We start from the raw sequence: 14,047 nt of genomic DNA, 5'->3' as shown, positions 1-14,047 counted from the left end.
AGAGATGGCAACCACTCTTCGACAAATATACGCGATTCAAAATCAGTTAATTTTTCCAGATGTCAGATGATGCAGACAATCTTAGGATACAAACAAACAAATGAAAACGGTCAGTATATTTTTAAGAAGGCGATAACTGCTTGCTTTTACAAGATGTGAGAATGTTGTTTCGCAGTTATTATCTCATGTGGACATATTATGAGTTGCGGAATTAGTTAATATCATAACAATAGATATAGTAGATAAGTAAGATTCATTTCATTTAAGTCATTATAGTAGTCAGTAACGTTCTTTATTGATAGTGTGTCAAATTGATAATGGTTCAGATTAGTTCAATTTCTTTATATAATCAGTATTTTGGGGTTATGAGTGATCAGCTGAGCTTGAGCACTGTCAATTTGTATATTATGGCGTGTTGTTTTTCTCTGTCCCCATCTGCTTTTTCCCTTTGTTTTCTTTTGTATCCTTACATTGAATATATATATAAAATGTTGTGGCTCCCCACTGAAGACTTCCCGCCAAGGGCATCCAGAGACAGGCAACGGCAAAACACCTCTGTTTGTCTCTTGCCTTGAAAACCCTCTGGAACATCAATCAGGAAAAGGATAGGGAAAGTCACCTGTGACTTTACTGCACTTTCCACCAGCACCACTATATACCTTACACATTTCCATGGATTTGCCACGTTCGTTCCAAACTTTTCTTTAGGAAAAACCTGGAGACCACCCAAGGGATTCATGCTACCTAAAACTTCACTGACTACAAATCTTTTGGCTTCCCCCTAAATTCCTCAGATTTCTGGCTGAGAAAGAACCCCCAAACACGCATCAACGCATCTCTCCCCCCTTTCACTGTGTTTACCGTCACTCCAAGCAAGCAATGGACAACAAGCTGTAACCGCCTTCTTAGCGCTTTGCAAGAACTTGTGACACGTATCAGGCAGCTTGGTTCTCAATCTCAACACCACACCAAAGAGACCAAAATCCACTCCTTTCATCTACTAAAAGGCTGCTTAACACCTTTTGGAGAGTAGGAAGGATGCAGTGGCTGAGCTGAATTTTGCAAGGGCCGGGATCGGAATGTCCCCCAATGTGTTTGGGTGCTTCTGAAAATACGTAGGTTTTGTGGCATCCGAATCCAAGCCAGTTTGATTCTGTTTGTGGCTCTCACAGGACAGAGGAAACTGCACAATGAGGCAGGCAGGTTGGTCATGATATTTATTAATAGCTTTCTGAGCAATGAGAACACACACGGGTTTTGCTTTTAACAAATGGCAAGGAATTGAAAATGAGGGTTGAAGAGGCTAGAGTTCTTCTCTCAGAATCTCCCCACTTGATTCCACCATCGCTTTGACTCATGGAAGGCAGAGGAGCAAGAGAAGAAGAAGAAGAAGAAGAAGAAGAAGAAGAAGAAGAAGAAGAAGAAGAAGAAGAGTTGGTTTTTATATGCCGACTTTATCTGCCACTTAAGGAAGAATCGAACTGGCTTACAATCATCACCTTCCCTTCCCCTCCTCACAACAGACATCCTGTGAAGTAGGTGTAGGCTGACCATACATACCATTTTGAAAGGGACAGTCCCATTTTTATCATATTTCCCGGCCATCCCGTCTTTTTAATTAAAATGTCAATTTTGTTTGTCCCATTTTGCACCTCATTACACTCCCAACGTTTGTTTCCTTCAGTTCTGACATTTCTTATGCTGCACGCAGGCATGGCTGGGTAAATTCTCATAGAAAAAGTGTTCCAATCGGGTTACACTAATATGATATAACTCCTGTCCCAGTTTTTGCCATCCCAATGTCCCGTTTTTGTCTCAAGGAAATGTGGTCAGCCTAGGTAGGTGGGGGCTGAGAGAGCTGTGACTAGCCCAAGGTCACGCAGCTGGCTTTATGTGGAGGAGTGGGGAAACAAATCCAGTTCACCAGATTAGCCTCCGCCGCTCATGTGGAGGAGTGGGGAATCAAACCAGAGTCCACCGCCCCAAAACACCACTCTTAACCACTACACCACGCTGGTTCTCAGTTGGAGATCAGTTGTAATGCCAAGTGAACTTCCACTCCCATCGCTGGCAACCCTAGATCCTGAGGACTGTCCATAAACTCAATCTTTGGCCAGGCTTGTCTCAAGAAACACAGGGGTCAGGGTTCCTTCTCAATTTGTTCCCTTTGCTGAAAGGCAACAGGAAGTCAAGACTCTTGCTTGCTTCTTGAGACAGACTTTTCAGCACGAGCTGCCCATTTTTGTGGCTTCAGCAGACCCCAGGGGACATTGCAGGCCCCGTGTCTGAGCCGGCCTGGTCAACAACGAACTTCCGCCTGAGTCAATCTTTCTGTTCCTTTGGGTTTGTTTTCTTTACACCTCTGAAACCCGTTTCTTCATCTGAAATAAACAGGAAGCTTTGCAGAAGGGTGTGTGGTTTCGTCTAAGAATAAACTGTGATGCTTTTAATGGTGGAGATCCACATCTGCTAATGGCTGCAGGCACAGCTCACATTGCTGGGCTCTTGAGTGCCGGTTAGGGTTGCCAGGTCCAGGTTGGGAAATACCTGGAGATTTTGGGGGTGGAGCCTGAGGAGGGCAGAGTTCAGGGAGGGGAGGTATTTCAATGGGGTAGAATGCCATAGAGCCCTCCTTCTAAAGGAGCCATTTTCTCTAGGGGAACTGATCTCTGTCACCTGGAAATCAGCTGTAATGGAGATCTCCAGCCACCACATGGAGGTTGGCAACCCTGTGTGTGTGTAAAGTGCCTTCAAGTCGCAGCCGACTTATGGCAACCCCTTTTGGGGTTTTCATGGCAAGAGACTAACAGAGGTGGTTTGCCAGTGCCTTCCTCTGCACAGCAGCCCTGGACTTCCTTGGTGGCCTCCCATCCAAGTAACTAGCCATGGTCAAACCCTGCTTAGCTTCTGAGATCTGACGAGATCAGGCTAGCCTGGGCCATCCAGGTCAGGGCTACCCTAGTGCTGGTTAAAAAGCTGTTCACTTTCCTGCCTTTATATGTGTATATGTAAAAAGAAAGCAGCCTGAATGGCCAACACTAGCCTGGTTAGGACTTGGATGGCTGACCACCAAGAAAGTCTAGGGTTGCTATGCAGAGGCAGCCAGTTGCAAACCACCTCTGTTCATCTCTTGCAATGAAGAAGAAGAAGAAGAAGAAGAAGAAGAAGAAGAAGAAGAAGAAGAAGAAGAGTTGGTTTTTACATGCCGACTTTCTCTACCACTTAAGGGAGACTCAAACCGGCTTACAAGCACCTTCCCTTCCCCTCCCCACAACAGACACCCTGTGAGGTAGGTGGGTCTGAGAGAGTGTGACTAGCCCAAGGTCACCCAGCTAGCTTCGTGTGTAGGAGTGGGGAAACAAATCCCGTTCACCAGATTAGCCTCATGTGGAGGAGTGAGGAGTCAAACCCGGTTCTCCAGATCAGAGTCCACCTCTCCAAACCACCACTTTTAACCACTACACCATGCTGGCTCTCCACCCTCCAAAGCATGAAAAACCCCATGGCGCTTGGGGTCACCATTGAGTCAGTTGTGACGTGACGGCACACAGTTATTATTATTAATGGGAAATGGTCTGCCATTTACATTTTGGTTTTATATATTTTTGTGTGTTTTATTTATATTGTAAGCTGCCTTGAGCTTCGTAAGGAAGGAAGGCAGCTAATAAGTGCTTTGACTAAATGAAAATCAGTTATCTGTGATTCACCCTGTTCCTTTCGTCCAAGCACCTGGAACACACGCCTTACTTGAGGCAGTTGCCCCCCGCAAAGGGAGATGAGTGGCCTTGCATTTGCCATTCTAAGGGCAGCTCAGAAAGGTGGAACGGGAGGAGTGACCTCTTGTGGCAACCCTAAAGTACTCACCAGTTCCGATCCTGCTGAGGTCTGACAAGATCTGGCTAGCCTGGGCCATCCAGGTCAAGGCAAGAGAGAAACAGAGGTGGTTTGCCATTGCCTGCCTCTGTGTAGGAACCCTGGACTTCCTTGGGGGTCTCCCATCCACGGACTAGCCAGGCTGGATCCTGCTTAGCTTCCGAGATCTGAAGAGACTGGGCTAGCCTGGGCCATAGAGTCCAATTGCCAAAGCAGCCATTTTATCCAGGGGAACTGTTCTTTATCAGCTGGAGATCAGTTGTAATAGCAGAATCTCCAGCCACCACCTGGAGTAGGGTTGCCAACCTCCAGGTGGTAAACCTGGAGAGAATGAAGGCTCAGTGCTGTATAGATGATGGAAAAGATCCAAACAGCACTACAAAGTAATATCAACACAAGATAAATTTATAAAGGTGCAGGTAAGTGCAAGGAGTGAACATATGTACAGAAATTAAGGGAAACACAATCAGGATTTTTTTAAACAATTAGCATAAATAGTCCAGAAAGATATGCAATATGACAAAAGAAATTGTCCAATGGATCACATAAAAACAATATAGCTGTCCATGAACTTCTATATGAAGAATTCTTTGATGCTTGGCTCTTAAACTAGCATTTTGTACCTTGGACTTTGAAAGAGTTTTGTATTATATTGTGTGTTTGTTATATGTTAATTTGTACACTTGATACGCTTTGATACACTTTGTCACACTTGTGTGTTGTCCGTTATATTTCAGTAGTACCTGGAGGTTGGCAACCCCAATTCTGGACCCCTCAGGTCATCCTTGAGACCAGCTAGAAGCCCGTCCTTGGATCATGTGCACCTGCATTTGATGATGTGACATTACACATCGGGCTTTGCACTGTCATGCATGACAGTGCTGAACACAGTTTATGGATTATGTGAGCATAACGGCAACTGAAGAAACTTGGATGTGAAATAGGTCTTTAACCCATTGCCATTCACATTTTGTACAATTTAGTGCTGTGCTGCAGTTTATTCTGGACTTATATATCCTAAGTTAAATCATGTATAACTTGTGATGTGTAATAGCATGCAGTAACTGGGTGTTATGTAACAGTCACTTGAGCTTCGTGCAACAATAGAAATCTATAATAGGATCCCTTGATGTGTAATGATAGAGATTAGCGAATAAGGGAGTGATTGTACTACACTGTAGTGTTTATTTATTTATATAGTTATTTTCTAACGGTTAGAGCGGTTCCTCGGTGGAGCAGGCTTCCTCTGGAGGTGGCGAGCTCTCCTTCCCTGGAGTTTTTAAAGCAGAGGCTAGATGGCCATCTGTCAGCAAGGCTGATTCTATGACCTTAGGCAGATCATGGGAGGGAGGGCATCTTGCCCATCTTCTGGTCACCGGGTGTGTGTGTGTGGGGGGGGAGGTAGTTGTGAGTTTCCTGCATTGTGCAGGGGGGTTGGACTAGATGACCCTGGTGGTCCCTTCCAGCTCTATGATTCTATAGCCATAGTGCTACGTTTTTTTGCTATCTTCCCATATTTAGCATGAGGTTGGCAACCCTAAAAAAAGAAAAACCTCCTGCTAAATATGGGAAGATAGCAAAAAATTGCAAAAAAACAAAAAAACAAAAAATGGGAACATAGCAAAAAATAGCAAAGAAAATATCAAAAAAATGGGAAGATAGCAAAAAATAGCAAAAAGAAAAGCAAAAAAATGGGAAGATAGCAAAAAAAATATCAAAAAAATGGGAAGATAGCAAAAACCAGCAAAAAAAGCACAAAAAAGGAAAGATAGCAAAAAATAGCAAACGAAATAGCAAAAAAATGGGAAGATAGCAAAAAATAGGGAAAAAAGCAATAAAATGGGAAGATAGCAAAAAATAGGGGCGGGGAAGCAAAAAAATGGGAAGATAGCAAAAAATAGCAAAAAAAGAAAAAAAATGGGAAGATAGCAAAAAATAGCAAAAAAACGCAAAAAAATGGGAAGATAGCAAAAAACAGGAAATAAAGCAAAAAAATGGGAAGATAGCAAAAAATCGGGGGGGGGAAGCAAAAAAATGGGAAGATATCAAAAAATAGCAAAAAAAGCAAAAAAATGGGAAGATAGCAAAAAATAGCAAAAAAATGGGAAGATAGCAAAAAATAGCAAAAAAATTTGCAAAAAAAAATTATGGGAAGATAGCAAAAAACCGTAGCAACCTGGAGGTCGGAACCCTAGTGATCCGTCCGTCGCAATCGCGGGCGCACCCCTGGCGACCGGCCGCCGGACTCCCCCCCCTGCCGGCTGTGCAACTACAACTCCCAGCATGCCCCGGCGCTTGCCCCGCCCCCGTGGCCTGGAAGCCCCGCCCCTCCCTGGCTCCCAGCTGCTGGCTTTGTCCCGCTCGGCGGGGCCGGGGGGCGGGGGGCGATGGGGGCGGCGGTCTTCTTCGGCTGCACCTTCATCGCCTTCGGGCCGGCGCTGGCCCTCTGCCTGCTGACCGTGGCCGGAGACCCCCTGCGCGTCATCATCCTGGTGGCAGGGTCAGCCGGGGCCGGGGGCGTGCTGGGGGGGGGGCTTCTGGGGAGCTGGGGGGGGATGCATTTGCAAGGACCCCCTCCCTTTGGAGCCTGGCCGCCGGTCCTGGAGGGAGGGAGGGAGGGAGGGAGGGAGGGAGGACCCCCACTGGGAAGGGTTGAAGCCCCCCTCCCAGAGAGTAGGGGTGGGGAAGATGCCCTGCAGACCCCTCCCCTGTCTCATACTACTCTATTGTACAGACAGGAAGGCGACTCCCCCCTTAAAATGTTGCAGGCGCAAAAGAGTATCATTGTGGCACAGAACTGTAACTTGTATGCCAATGCAAGGCGACCCTTGGGTCACTGGGGGTGTGTGTGTGGGTGGGGGGGAGAGATAGTTTGGAATTTCCTGCCTTGTGCAGGGGGTTGGACTAGATGACCCCGGTGGTCCCTTCCAACTCCATGCTTCTATGACCACCACCACCCCTCTCATAATTCCCCCCAGGCAGGTTAGGGGAAAAAAAACTATAGTCCTTGCTTTGGGTCAGTACTGCCAGGGGGGTCCTTGGCAGGGATGCCCTGGGGGGTCTGGCCGAGACAGGGTGACCTTTGGCGTTGCCCTTTGGCATCGCCCTTCTTTGCTCCCTGCACACTTGTGGAATCCCCACCCCCACCGGGGGTGGGGATTCCACAAGTATGCAGGGAGCAAAGAAGGGCGATGCCCAAGGGCAACGCCAAAGGGGTGGGGATTGAGAGCAGAGGGGGATTCAGAAAGCCCCTTCTTAAGAAAGTGGGCTTAACCTCTCCCCATGGCAGGAACCCTGGGGCTGCCCCTCTTCTCTCTCCCCCCCCCCACCCCGCACCTGTTCTCTGGCAGGTGTGGCCAGACCACAGATTTGCTTATGTAAAGCGACGGGGAGAGGAAGCCGTCCGCTCAAGTTCCAGTTCCCTTGCGGTAGATTTCCGGCGAGAGAGGTGTGGGGGGGCTCAATGCCCCCCACCTTTCTGGGAGCCCCTGTCCCACCAGCCTGTGTTTCCAGTTGGGAGAAACCTGTTTCCGTTTGTTATCAGGCCAGGCTTTTTAAACAGGAGACTCGTGCTTTCCTGCGAGGTGCGGCATGCGCGCGCATGGAATTTCCAAGCCCCACATTGCTCCCCCTCCCCGCATCGCTGTCACGGTTAAACCAAGCCCCTCTTCCCGTGTCTGAGGGGGCAGGAAACTGGTTCTGGGGCTCAGCCCCTGCCGGAAAAGAATCGGGGGCCGGTGACACTCAAGCCTCTCTATCACTAACTCCGTCTCGTGATGATAACTGCAGCGCATGGAGGTTTGGAAACAAAAGAGGGTGTGAGTGGAGGGGTACGTCCAGCCTCCCCCCTCCCCACACAAGAGTGGGACTGATTTAAAACATTCGGAGCAGCAGCATCTCAAACTAGCTGGCATTTCCCCCAGAGAGCCGAGAGGAATGTGGGTTAGTGGGACAATCTGGCTAGAAAGGGGAATCTACTAGAGGAGAACTTTTTCTCTCTTTTAGGGAGACAGATGCTGTCCTTTGGGGTGGCACAGAGATCCTATCTCAGGCCTTGGAGTTGGGGAGGGGCTGTGGCTCAGTGGTAGCGTCTCCTCGGCATGCAGAAGGTCCCAGGATCAGTCCTTGGCATCTCCAGTTAAAGGGACTGGGCAAGTAGGTGATGTGAAAGACCCCCTGCTCGAGACCCTGGAGAGCCGCTGCCGGTTTGAGTAGACAACACTGACTTTGATGGACCAAGGGTCTGATTCAGTAGAAAACAGCTTCATGTGTTCATAAAAGTGTATTTTGTGTTTCTGCCTGCTGAGGAAGCGGGAAGGACGTTGACTTTGTCGCAAGAATCTTGCACAATTGCAGCAGAGCATGCACAAGGGCCCCCGCGGGAGAACAACAAAGCAGCGTTGGCACGAAAGAGACGACATGTCCGGTTTTGTGCTGCCTTCCTTCCTTCCTGTATGAAGTAGCTGTTGGGCAGGGTGACCAACTTCCTCTCTGTGCCTGGCGCACTGCAGGCCCACAAGGTTTCCCAGGCCGCTGGCTGAGGCTGCCTGGTGCTTTCCGAGGTCTGACCTGGAGCCAGTCTGGGCTGGGGGCCAGTGTCTCAGAATGGGGGCCACCAGCCGTGCTGCTCCAAGCTAAAGTTTGTAGTGGTAGAGCCCCGAATCCATGCGATAAGGGTGGTGTCAGTGTGGTTGTAGTGGTTAGAGTGTTAGACTAGGATCTGGGAGAACCAGGTTCGAATCCCCACTCATGCCACGGAAGCTCGCTGGTTGAACTTGGACCAATTGCACACTCTCAGCCTAACCTGCCCCACAGGGTTGTTAGGAGGATAAGAAGCAGCAGCAGCATTGTTTTTTTTTAATACTCCGATTTTCTCTACCTTTTAAGGAGAATCAAACTGGTTTACAATCTCGTTCTGTGTGGTGTCGAGGAGATGCTTCAAAGTGTATTGACAAGGACGGAAATCCCAGGAGCTGTGCCGGATTTCCAGAGGGCAGGGGAGACGCTTTTCAGGGCAACACAGAGTGCTTTGCTCTTTCCTGGGAGTAGCAAAAGCAGCACGGTGTAGTGCTTAAGAGCGGTGGTTTGGAGTGGTGGACTTTAATCTGGAGATCCAGGTTTGATTCCCCACTCCTCCACATGAGTGGAGGATGCTAATCTGGTGAACTGGGTTGGTTTCCCCACTTCTACACATGAAGCCAGCTGGGTGACCTTGGACTAGTCACAGCTCTCTCAGCCCCACCTACCTCACAGGGTGTCTGTTGTGGGGAAGGGAAGGGGATTGTAAGTCGGTTTGATTCTTCCCTAAGTGGTAGAGAAAGTCGGCATATAAAAACCAACTCTTCTTTGGTTCTTGTAGGTTATCCGGGCTGTGTGAGCGTGGTCTTGGTATTTTCTTTCCTGACGTTTCGCCAGCAGCTGTGGCAGGCATCTTCAGAGGAGTAACACTGAAGGACAGTGACTCTCTCGGTGTCTTGGTATTTTCTGAAGGACAGTGTCTCTCTCAGTGTTTTTTCTGAAGGACACTGAAGGACAGTGTCTCTCTCAGTGTTACTCCTCTGAAGATGCCTGCCACAGCTGCTGGCGAAATGTCAGGAAAGAAAATACCAAGACCACGGTCACACAGCCCGGATAAACTACAAGAAACAATGAACTCTGACCGTGAAAGCCTTCGACAATATTTTACCAACTCTTCTTCTTCTTCTTGCACAGTAAATGCTGGCTCTACAATATAGGTTGCCCTGACCATCCCTATCTTATAAGCTAAGCAGGGTCAGCCCTGGTTCGTACTTGGATGGGAGACCACTGAGGAAGTCCACGGTCCCATAACAGAGGAAGGCAACTGTCTCTTGCCTTGAAAGCCCTATGAGGGGTCGCCATGAGCCAGCTACAAAAATAAGAGGGGAGTGAGCATGTTCATGGAGGACAGGGCTATCCATGGCCACTAGTCAAAATGGATACTAGTCATGAGGCATCCCTATTCTCTCCAGGATCAGAGGAGCAGGCCTATTCTATGAGGTGCTGTGTCGCACAGGCAGGACAATGCTGCTGCAGTCGTCTTGTTTGTAGCTTCCTGGAGGTACCCGGTTGGCCACTGTGTGAACAGACTGCTGGACTTGATGGGCCAGGGACTGATCCGGCAGGGCCTTTCTTGTGTTCTTATGTACTTATGACGGCACTTCCCACGACCACCATAATATCAGTTACCTTAATACAGAATTTGGATTTTCCCAAAAATAAAGACCTGCTTATAGCTAATATTAGTGTTTTTCTTCTCTCTCTCCCCCCACTCCTTGTTATCCAGGGCCTTCTTCTGGCTGGTCTCCCTCCTCCTGGCTTCTTTGATCTGGTTTATTTCGGTGCAGCTCAGTGACCGGAATGACGGGCAGCTGCAGTACGGCCTCCTGGTATTTGGGGCGGCGGTCTCTGTCCTGCTACAAGAGGCCTTCCGCTTTGCGTACTTCAAGCTCCTCAAGTAAGACTGCCCGTCTAGGAAGTGGGAGATGCTGGCGCTTTCAAAAGGACTCATCTGTGCCCAGAGTCTTACCCCCTGGGTTTGACTGTCATGGCTTCCTCCCAGAGAATCCTGGGAATTGTAGACTTGGACGTGAGCGGAACATTCTTCCAAAGAGAACTATAATCATTTCCTAGAACCACATTTCTCAGAGTTCTCCTGTTTGGAGCCATGACCGATAAATATGTTTGTCACAGGTTTATGTATATTCTTTCAGAGAGTAGCTGTGTTGGTCTGCCGTAGAATAGCTGGAGTCGCGTCCAGGAGCACCTTAGAAACCAACAAGATTTTAGGGGTATGAGCTTTCTAGAGCCTTTGTATATGACAAAGAGAGCTTTGATTCTCAAAGGCTTATACTCCTAAAATATTGTTGGTCTCTTAAGGTGTTCCCGAACTCGAATCCAACATATTGCTGGAAAGTTTATATTAGAGGAAAGTTTTTTTTCCCTTTTTGTTTTAAAATGTTTTACTTTTAAAGAAAAGAATACAATACATAAACACTCCATGACAGTAACAAACATATAAGACATTACAAAACAGGAAAGGTTGAAGGAGCTGGATATATTTAGCCTGGAGAGGAGAAGACTGAGAGGGGACGTGAGAACCATCCTCACGTGCTTGAAGGGCTGCCATATAGAGGAGGGTGCCGAGTTGTTCTCTGTTGCTCCAGAAGGTCGGACCAGAGCCAACGGGTTGAAATTAAATCAACAGAGTTTCCGTCGAGACATTAGGAAGAATTTTCTAACAGAGTGGTTCCTCAGTGGAACAGGCTTCCTCGGGAGGTGGTGAGCTCTCCTTCCTTGGATTTTTTAAGCAGAGGCTAGATGGCCATCTGTCAGCAATGCTGATTCTGTGACCTTAGGCAGATGATGAGAGGGAGGGCACCTTGGCCATCTTCTGGTCACTGGGGGTGTGCGGGGGGAGATAGTTGTGAATTTCCTGCATTGTGCAGGGGGTTGGACTAGATGACCCTGGTGGTCCCAATTCTATGATTCTATATAATCAAGTGTGTCTATATCTGAATTTACTATCTGTTACATTTTTTAATATATTGTCACCCCTTCTAATCTTTCTTACTGTGTTTATTGGTAATTTGAGGCCTTTCAAAGTGTTACCTCAGAAATAGTCAAGCATTAATATTTCTTATGTTGTTATGCATCTAAAGGAAAGGGTTTTTTAATCAGATGTCAGTTGCACACTTTTGATTATATGGCTAAATGGGGAATCTTTTAGCATGGATCATGATTTCCTTTGACAATCCCTCCTTCATTTTGAACAACAAACTTGCTAGCCCTCATGGATGCGGAGAAAAAGTCGAGCACAACATGGATGGCATCTGACAGTCAGTGGGTAACGGTTCTCTGTTGCCCGTGGCTTCCCTCTCTTGAAACTAAACAACTGAGGCCAGTAAGAGATGAACTTCTAGGGACTGAGGCAGAGAATTACGAGAGGGGAGACTGAGGCATGGTGGGGCCTTAAAGGACGGCAGGGTTAGAGCTTTGTTTACTCTGTACTGAGTAAATCCAAACTCTTTGCCCAGCCAATCCAACATCTGCCCCCAGAAAAAAAATGTAACTGTAAACCTAAATTAGGGAAATGAAAGAAATGTGCGTATATTTAGTATATGTTATTTGCTTCTGCAAGCCATGGGAAGGGGCCAGGGGGCTACATGGTGATGGAAGACCCAGGCCCACCCCCATATTAGGTGGGTTCCAGATTTTCTACCAGGTAATGCATTCTTCATGTGTTGGAACCCCCAAAGTGTTTGATAAATGCAACCCTGCATATAGCTATACTTTATGGTCTTGTACATGTTCACAGAGTAACTAGTACCACAGAGGTCACAGGTGCTTGTTCCCAAGTAAGCCTAGTATGGCAGCCAGACCCAAAAAGGGTTTTCTTCACTTTTGAACACTCAACCTATTCCCTTCTCCCTCTGAACCCTGCCCTTAGGAAGGCAGATGAAGGGTTGGTGACCCTGAGTGAAGATGGCCGGCCTCCCATCTCGATCAAGCAGATGGCCTACGGTGAGTGAACGGCTGGATGCTTCCCTTTGTACATCTCAGTTTGGGACTTGTTCAGGTAGCCAGCACCCAGGAACAAAAAGCCAGTGTGTGCCGGTATTGAGGAAGCCCCTTCCGGCTTTAAATGGCTACTGCCCATAAATGAAAAAGCCATGGCAGAACACACGTGAACACGTGAAGCTGCCTTCCCTTGGTCCATCCATCAAAATCAGTATTGTCCACTTGGACAGGCTGTGGCTCTCCAGGGTCTCAGGTGGAGGTCTTTCCCATCACCGACTGCCTGGTTCTTTTAAGTGGAGATGCTGGGAATTGAACCTGGGACTTCCTGCATGCCAAGCAGATGCTCTACCACTGAGCCATGGGCCCTCCCCAAAACATATGAAGCTGCCTTATGCTGAATCAGACCCTGGGTCCATCAAGGTCTGTCTTGTCTACTCAGACTGGCAGCAGCTCTCCAGGGTCTCAGGCAGAGAGGTCTTTCACATCACTTACTTGCCTGGTTCCTTTAACTGGAGATGCTGGGGATTGAACCTGGGGCCTTTTGTTTGCAAAGCAACTGCTCTACCACTGAACCATGGCCCGTCCCCAGAAGGCTGTACTCTAGAAGGTGGTCACACTTCCAGATTCTGTTTCCTCCGAAGACTTTCATCCTGCTCCACTTTCTCCTAAGTGAAGTGACTCACGAAAGCTCATCCCGCCAGAAATTTTGTTAGTCGTTAAGGTGCCACTGGACTCTCGCTCTTTTCTACTGAACTAGATGGGCATTTGGCCTACTCCTGCAGTGCTGTTCTCAGGTTCTTAAGGGGTTTGTCTGTTCCTCTCCGCTCTGTAGTATCCGGACTATCTTTTGGGATCATCAGCGGCCTCTTTTCCGTCATCAACATCCTGGCAGATTCCATCGGTCCGGGCACTGTGGGAATCCATGGGGACTCACCCCACTACTTCATCACGTCAGGTAATGTCCAATAATGGTATACATCTTACGAGGCTACTGGGTCTTGGAAAACAGGCTGTGTTTGAGTCTGATGGGGGTTCAGAGGTCCCTGGATTGTTTGCGTGGCCTCGGGCGAGTAGTTCTTTCTTCATAAAGAGAGAATTGCAGCAGTGCGCTTTCATCTTGTTCCCCCTCCCAGAAGGATGCATGAGTCCCCCCTTCTGAATTTTACTCTGGACATAATCCTGTCAGGTAGGAGAGAGGCTGACCTGGCCCACAGGCAGCTGGTGGGCTTCCATAGGCAAGTGGGGATTCGAACCCTGGTCCTTGCCCATCCCTCTAACCATTATACCATACCAGCGTGGTGTCGTGGTTAAGAGTGGTGGTTTGGAGCAGTGGAGTCTGATCTGGAGAACCGGGTTCGATTCCCCACTTCTCATGAGCAGTGGAGGCTAATCTGGTGAAGCGGGTTGGTTTCCTCCCCTAATCATGAAGCCAGTGGGGTGACCTTGGGCCAATCACAGTTCTCTTAGAGGTCTGTCAGCCCTACCTACCTCACAGGGTGTCTGTTGTGGGGAGGGGAAAGGAAGGTGATTGTAAGCCGGTTTGATTCTTCCTTATATGGTAGAGAAAGTCAGCATATAAAAACCAACTCTTCTTCACTGTGGTAGAGTGGTCTTGAAAATCAATGTACCAACTGAA

The 14,047-nt window shown here is 48.0% G+C and overlaps 2 protein-coding genes across 2 annotated transcripts in view; one reads left to right on the top strand and one right to left on the bottom strand.

The window, feature by feature from the left end:
* Nucleotides 1-6,111, bottom strand: part of ANP32E (acidic nuclear phosphoprotein 32 family member E) — a 105,204-nt gene extending 99,093 nt beyond the window's left edge. The window contains exon 1 of the mRNA XM_056852903.1: nt 6,108-6,111. The gene's annotated coding sequence lies outside the window, so the exon portion shown is untranslated. The remainder of the gene's footprint in view (nt 1-6,107) is intronic.
* Nucleotides 6,112-6,254: 143 nt separating this feature from the next.
* The window catches only part of APH1A (aph-1 homolog A, gamma-secretase subunit), a 13,193-nt gene continuing 5,400 nt past the window's right edge, over nt 6,255-14,047 (top strand). Inside the window, exons 1-4 of the mRNA XM_056852902.1 lie at nt 6,255-6,373; nt 10,178-10,348; nt 12,341-12,414; nt 13,244-13,366. Of these exons, the coding sequence (XP_056708880.1) occupies nt 6,261-6,373; nt 10,178-10,348; nt 12,341-12,414; nt 13,244-13,366 (481 nt within the window). The 5' untranslated portion in view covers nt 6,255-6,260. The remainder of the gene's footprint in view (nt 6,374-10,177; nt 10,349-12,340; nt 12,415-13,243; nt 13,367-14,047) is intronic.

Source organism: Euleptes europaea, chromosome 7 (assembly GCF_029931775.1).
Source record: "Euleptes europaea isolate rEulEur1 chromosome 7, rEulEur1.hap1, whole genome shotgun sequence".
Taxonomy (NCBI): domain Eukaryota; kingdom Metazoa; phylum Chordata; class Lepidosauria; order Squamata; family Sphaerodactylidae; genus Euleptes; species Euleptes europaea.
The sequence above is the reverse complement of the archived record's forward strand: the minus strand, read 5'-3'. Positions and strand labels throughout refer to the sequence as shown.